The following is a 6475-nucleotide window of genomic DNA, read 5'->3' as shown; positions in this document are numbered from 1 at the left end:
AAACTCTTTGGATCCAATCGGGCAGAACGTGTCGCCATGGAGATCCTGATGAAGATCGTGCCAACGCTGTGTATGTATGCAAAGTCTGTGCTAAGCTACACTTGACTCGATATTTATCAGGAAGGATGTAATCATGTGATGTGATGATGTCATCTTTCTGCAGGTCTCTTTTTTCAAGCAGAAGCAGTGACATCACTGACCTACTCTGACATCAGGTTGGAGACAAATACACCACAGGTAAGTTGTGTCACTGTGATGTCACTGATGTGCTAATTGTTGATTTTTTTTTTATCAGTCCAGTTTTTTAATCATTTTTTTACCTGTTGGTCTGTGCAGGTTGAGATTACACCTGAGGTCAGCGAGGATGGGAGCATATTCAGGTAACACAGGGTTGTTGGCTGATTGGTTTAATGGAAGGTTAGGGCAGATCTGGTGCCATGCTGCTGTTTACCCCGCTCTTGATGTTGTGACCTCGAGTTATGTTTGTGGTGTTTGATGTGTTTTTATTTGTAAGTTTATTTGTAAGACCCAACACATACTGACGTTATCACCAAATCATACAAGTTCATCAATACCACCTCACCCTACAGTGGAAGTATTCACGGTGCATCACTTGTTCCACACTGTCATGTTGTCTTGTCATGTTACAGCCTTATTCTAAAATGGATTAAATTCATTTTTTCACCTCAAAATATTTCTCAGCAGCAGAAACGGGGAAACTAGTGATGGTCAAGGGAAAGATTAATGCAGCAATGTATAGAGACATCTTTGATGATAACCTGCTCCAGAGGGCTCTGGACCTTGGACTGGGGCGACGGTTCCAACAGGACAGTGACTCTAAGCACACAGCCAAGATAACAAAGGAGTGGCTTGGGACCACTCTGAAGTGACCCAGCAAGAGCCAAGACCTGAACCTGACTGAATATCTCTGGAGAGATCTGAAAATAGCCGAGTACCAACGGTCCCCATCAAACCTGTTGGAGCTTTTCACTTTGTCATTTTGAGGTATTCACCAAGAGGTTGATTCTGTTCATCTGGACATAGCGTTTTCAGTGGGAGAAATGTTTCATCACTTCTTTTTCTTCTTCTTCAAACTGAAAAAGTCACTTGGATGACTTTATTCTGTAAGGTAAAGGCCCTACAATAACACAGAGAAACCCCAACAACTATATCATCTCCTATGAGCAAGCACTTGGCAACAGTGGGAAGGAAAAACTCCCTTTTAACAGGAAGAAACCTCCTGCAGAACCAGGTTCAGGGAGGGGCCATCTGCTGCGACCGGTTGGGGGTGAGGGGAGGAATACAGTACAAAACACACAGTGTGGAAGAGAGCCAGTCTTGTTGATGATCTCAATGAGTCTAGTCTCTGTCTAGTCTTCTAGTTTGCATCACATCCCTATAGGAGCATTCAGTTGAGCGATTTTATACTATGGTTTGTTCTTTCTACCTCATTGCCTTGTTCTTTTGAGTCGGCTACGACATGCAGGGGACGAGCGATTGCAAGAAGAGCAGGCTGGTTTTCGGATTGGCTGGTCATGTGTCGACCAAATCTTCACCCTCCGCATGATTGTTGAACAAACATTGGACTACCAAAAGAAGATTTCTATCAATTTTATCGATTTCAAGAAGGCTTTTGACAGCGTCCACCGGCCGACTATGGGCTATCCTACATCACTATGGAGTCCCCCAGCAGTTTGCAGACGCCCTTCGTGGTCTCTACTCCAACTCCCACTGCTGCGTCTGGATGGTTGACAGCTGCACGGGTCCCACGACCCTGAAAAGGATATGAATGGATGAGAGCCATTCATATTCATACCATGTACTGGGCCAAGAGCCCCATTACATGGTTCCCGCGCACTGCCAAGGGAAAGCAAGGCTAGCCAAAGATCACATGGCATTGAACATTTATGGAGGATCTGCAAACCGTCAGCCTCGTCTGGGACGAAGCCGAAGCTGTCGCTGCTGACCGACATCGATGGAGAGCGGGACGATGCCTCCCAACAGGCTCCTTCCGGTTCTTATCTATATATGATCCCCCAGTTCTACAAGCTCTTTGTTCTCACCCTCCCTCTCCTTTTCAATTATTTCACTTCTTCACTTCTATGTAGTACTAATCTGCCAGGCCCAGGAGCCGCTGCAGGTTATAGGATATTAACTTGAACAATAATGTACCTTCCCTATGGATCTTTGATGAGCTTTGGAGTTTGAAGTAGTGACCTGGCCATCTTGTAGTCAGCATTTTTATGTCTGACGTGGTCGAATGTGTATCTTGTATGAAGACAATCTTAGATTTGTTTAGACTCACTAATGATTAAATGCAGAGTGGTGTATAAACACATAGTGAGCAAACCCCCAGATAGGTTGACCAGATTTAAGATTGAAGCATTAATTAATGGCAGGACTTCATTGATGAGTCTTGTAGGAATGGGGTCTAAAAGACACGTTGATGGTTTGAAGGAAGTAATTACTGAAGTTAACTCAGAAGATCAGTTAGAGAAAAGACTATAAACAAATATTTTTTTGTCCATTTTCAACTTTATTAGAAGGCTCAGTGAAGAAACGACAGGAAAGCGCAGGCAGAGAGAGAAGGGGGAAGACATGCAGCAAAGGGCTGTATAATACAATTTAAGGCTGTGAACACTGTCTAGATGCTCTGAATATCACCTCACAGTTAAGAGCTAACAAATAAACAGTAATGTTTCCATGTTGCCAGGTTGCGCTGCCAGCAGCACGGTGTGTTCAGGTGCAGTCTGACAGGCCTGGTGTTGGAGGGATTTGGTGACGTGGTGTATGAGATGGTTCCCTGGGATGTGGACTTCCTGTCCTCTAAAGGGCTGCAGGTGGCAGGAGCTCTGTTCAGGTTCCACCTGCTGACTGGGAGCTTCCAGCGACTCCACCTGCCGCATTGCCAGCTGCTCTCAGGTCACTAACTGTTTCTTTGACATGTTTTCTGCCAGTTACATGTCACAGTCCCACCATGAGGTCAAACTTCACATTCACATGACTGCAAACAGAACCTGCAGAAGAAATCATCCTCGCCTGATGTTTTGGAGGAAAGACAAATACTTTCTGATCTTGTTTAATCCTCTGAGTCCGAGACTTTGGAGAGAAGTTTAGATTTACATTTTGTGTTTGGCTCATTCCAGGGTTACCATGTCAGACACGTCTGAATTGCCATCGCTGGCTGACGTTTGTTGATAGTCTCTGGATGAATGTTTTTCTATCTTGCAGATGGTGGTCAGCACTTCCTATCTGTAGCTCATGTCACTGGGGACTGTGTGGACTTTATCACTCCAGGTCAGGTGACCGATAGTCATGTGACAGTTGATATCTCGGGCTTCTCGTGCTTTGGTCTGGTGACCCCAGCGCCCAGTGACCAGATTGCTGGCCTGGTGTTGATCTTCTCTCAACCCACTAATTCCACACTGTTTGTCCTGCTGCTGCCCAGGAATGTCTGCCTCACTCAGGTAAGCAGGCCCTGCCTGAAGGGTCCTTACAATATCCATGAAAAGTGCAGTGAAAGGTTTAAATTTCAAATGATTTATATTTGAAATGATATCCTCTGACACCGGTAACAAATACCTGAATCAGTCTTTGTGGCTCTGACTGATCACCTGATGTGCAGGTGAGAAAAGAGTGGAAGCGGCGGATTGGGGCTGAGTACGTCGAAGCTATTCCTGACTGCGAACTGATCCCAAATCACACATACAAACTGATTGGAGAGCCCGTCACAGTCATCCAGCCAGAGGTATGTCACTTGGACGCTGCACCTGCTCTCACCTGCTCTCACCTGATGCTTTACTTTCTCTTTGTTTACCATTGCCATAGTGAATCCTCGAATTGGAACTCCATCAGCTGTTCAGAAACAGGAAGCTGAGTTTGTTGACGCTGCTTCCTGATTAGACCGAGATCTTAATTTTTACACACACACTCTCATGAAGCTCATTTGTTGTTTTTATCGTTTCAGATATCAAAGTTCGTGAACTTCAGAGACTACAACAACTTCCTGCCGTCATTCCAGGTGCAGCTGAAGGCTGGAGCCACACAAGTGAGGCTGCAGCTCAGGAGTCATGTGGCTGGATCCCATCTGATCGGCTGGCTGTTTGGCAACAAAGAGTGTGAGGTCTGGGCCCGAGACATTCAGCTAAAAGGTAATTCAGTCTACATGTGACCTTCTTTTACCTGTGTCTGTAGTTGATTCATAGTCAAACTGAAAACACATCATGGTTCTTGAAAATGTGAGACTTTATCATGGAGGCTCGTGAACCTGCAGCTTCTCTTTGATTGTTTCAGCCAGACATCTCCATTGAACGTTTGCCTGTCCTGCCCAGTGTTTTTTTCCTGGCTCCCAGTTTGTGCTCATGCGTCTGAATCCTGTCCTTTAATTGGCTGGTGTCCAGCAGTTTCAGACTGCTGCCCCCAGACATGCTTTTTGTCCTTTAGAGGCTTTAATCAAACCAAACTTACTCTTTCATCAGCTAATCAGAAATCCAGCTGTTCCACCTGAGAAATGTTTATCAGGCAACAGTGATAACATAACTTTAATTAATAACTGTAGTTTCAAACATTTCTGATGACTTAATCTGAATAATCTGTTTAATCCAGAGTGACCTCAGATCTTTTTGTTCACACAGATAGATCTATAAACATCAGAATCAGAATCCTTTATTAATCCCCGAGGAAATGAAATAATGCAATATATTACAAAATTACAGAATATAAAAAAAATAACTTTAATATAAACAAATAGCTCAATTATAAATATCCAGAATCTTACAAAGGTTAAAAATATATGATTGACATTTTACCCTAAACTGTAAAACTTTATTTAAATGTTATTTGTTATTTTACTGTAGGGGATGTGCAAAATGATGTAACTACTGCAGTGTGTACTGTGCATTAGTTGGATGTGATATCCACAGGGAGAAATGATTTCCTGTGTCATTCAGTGGTGCATTATGGGTAATCTCAGTCTCTCACTAAGCGTGCTCCTGTGACTGGGCAGTACGTCATGGAGTGGGTGGGAGGTATTGTCCAGCATTGTCTTTATCTTGGCCTCTACGACACCATCTTAAGGGAGTACAGCTCCATCACCACAACATTACCGGTCTTGCAGATCAGTTAATGTGTGTGGATCTGGTCTGATCTGTGTTCCGGTCTCTCCCATGTCAGTGAAGGTGCTGGACTTGCAGGACGAAGATGCGACCCTGCAGCTGCTGCAGATGCTCAACCGTCTCGGTTCAGAGGATCTTAAAACCTTCCAGCGCTTCCTGAGTCTCCGGACTGATCCGATCTCCGTCAGCCGACTGGAGGCCGCAGACAGAACCAGAACTGTTGACCTCATGGTCCAGAAGTACCACGCCGAGGGGGCCAAGGAGGTAACTGAGGAGATACTGAGGAAGATGAGCTACAACCAGCTGGCAGCTGCTCTCAACAAGAGTTGATCAATCAGAAAACAGATGTTAAATTTTTTTTAAACATGATTAAATGTTTATAATTCTCTGTGTGAACAAGGTTCAGTGGTTTATTTTTACAAACACCTGTTTCAATATTTGAGATGAAATTATCTAAAAGATTTTTTTAAAATAAAAAGAGAGAAACTCTTAAAGTGACAACAACCACATTTCTGTTTGAATTTCCAAAAATGTCACAAGATCAAGAACAGGAACACTGATTGCATTACAACTCCCCAGAACTAACAGGTCCGCGAACACCTCATCAGGAAACAAAGTGTAAAATCTCATCTATAAATGTCAGCAGATTGTTTCTTTTCTGATCACATTAAGTAACTATGACAGTATTGCAAATAACTTGTTTATGCACATTTTCATGTGTTAGAGCCCCAGCTTCATTTCAGGAGATGAGACTTGAGGATCGTGGTGGCATTGTCCCTTTCATGTTTTTGATTTGATCCTTGATATCTTCAGTTTGAAATGCAGATAGGAATTAAAATGCCCGTCCACAGCATGCCAATGCCTACCATTTCTGTTCTCCTCCACCTCTGGTATGGGGCCAGTCTATAATCGCTGTGCTGATTAGGCAGAACAGAAATCACTGTATTCAAGATGGTTGGGCAACATGGCAGCTGTTATCTATTTTTAATACATTAATGATAAGTTCATGAGGGTTCCTCAATTGTTGGAAGATGTAGCTACTCACTAATCAATGTATATTTATGAGTACAGTATTTTCTTCTATTAAAATAAAGAAAAAAATGACTGAGTATACCCTTCATCACATCTGCAGATGACATTTTGTGTTAGTTTAGTGTAAATGCTAGAAAACAAAGGAAACTGTTAGCATAGGTGCATACTTTCTACATGCATGCTCTTGTGGCTAAGACGTCTTATACTGGTTTAAGCCAAGGTGTATGGCAGCTTTATGTCGTTGCAATACATTTTACAGCATTAAGAGGTATTGTTATTGTAATGACTGATGGATGCTTACTGTACACTCAGTAAAGCTGTGTTATAAC

The 6475-nt window shown here is 43.1% G+C and overlaps 1 protein-coding gene across 1 annotated transcript; it reads left to right on the top strand.

Annotated features, from left to right (window-relative positions):
* Positions 1-229: 229 nt before the first annotated feature.
* Positions 230-5449, top strand: LOC102199075 (uncharacterized). The gene is made up of 7 exons (XM_005732390.1): positions 230-237; positions 337-380; positions 2714-2922; positions 3232-3467; positions 3626-3748; positions 3968-4151; positions 5173-5449. Exons 3-7 carry the CDS (start codon positions 2796-2798, stop codon positions 5442-5444), a joined length of 942 nt encoding a protein of 313 aa, XP_005732447.1. The 5' UTR covers positions 230-237; positions 337-380; positions 2714-2795; the 3' UTR covers positions 5445-5449.
* The last annotated feature ends 1026 nt before the right edge of the window (positions 5450-6475 follow it).

This window comes from Pundamilia nyererei, unplaced genomic scaffold (assembly GCF_000239375.1).
Source record: "Pundamilia nyererei isolate P.nyererei 1_Seehausen unplaced genomic scaffold, PunNye1.0 scaffold00046, whole genome shotgun sequence".
NCBI lineage: Eukaryota > Metazoa > Chordata > Actinopteri > Cichliformes > Cichlidae > Pundamilia > Pundamilia nyererei.
This window is presented reverse-complemented; position numbering and strand designations above follow the sequence as displayed.

Excerpts from the sequence above, each read along its gene's own strand:
- LOC102199075 (XM_005732390.1), top strand. The coding sequence starts at position 2,796 with ATGGTTCCCTGGGATGTGGACTTCCTGTCCTCTAAAGGGCTGCAGGTG. Across the intron at positions 3,749-3,967 it reads TCACAGTCATCCAGCCAGAG|ATATCAAAGTTCGTGAACTT; the intron begins GTATGTCACTTG and ends TTATCGTTTCAG. Across the intron at positions 4,152-5,172 it reads CCGAGACATTCAGCTAAAAG|TGAAGGTGCTGGACTTGCAG; the intron begins GTAATTCAGTCT and ends CTCCCATGTCAG.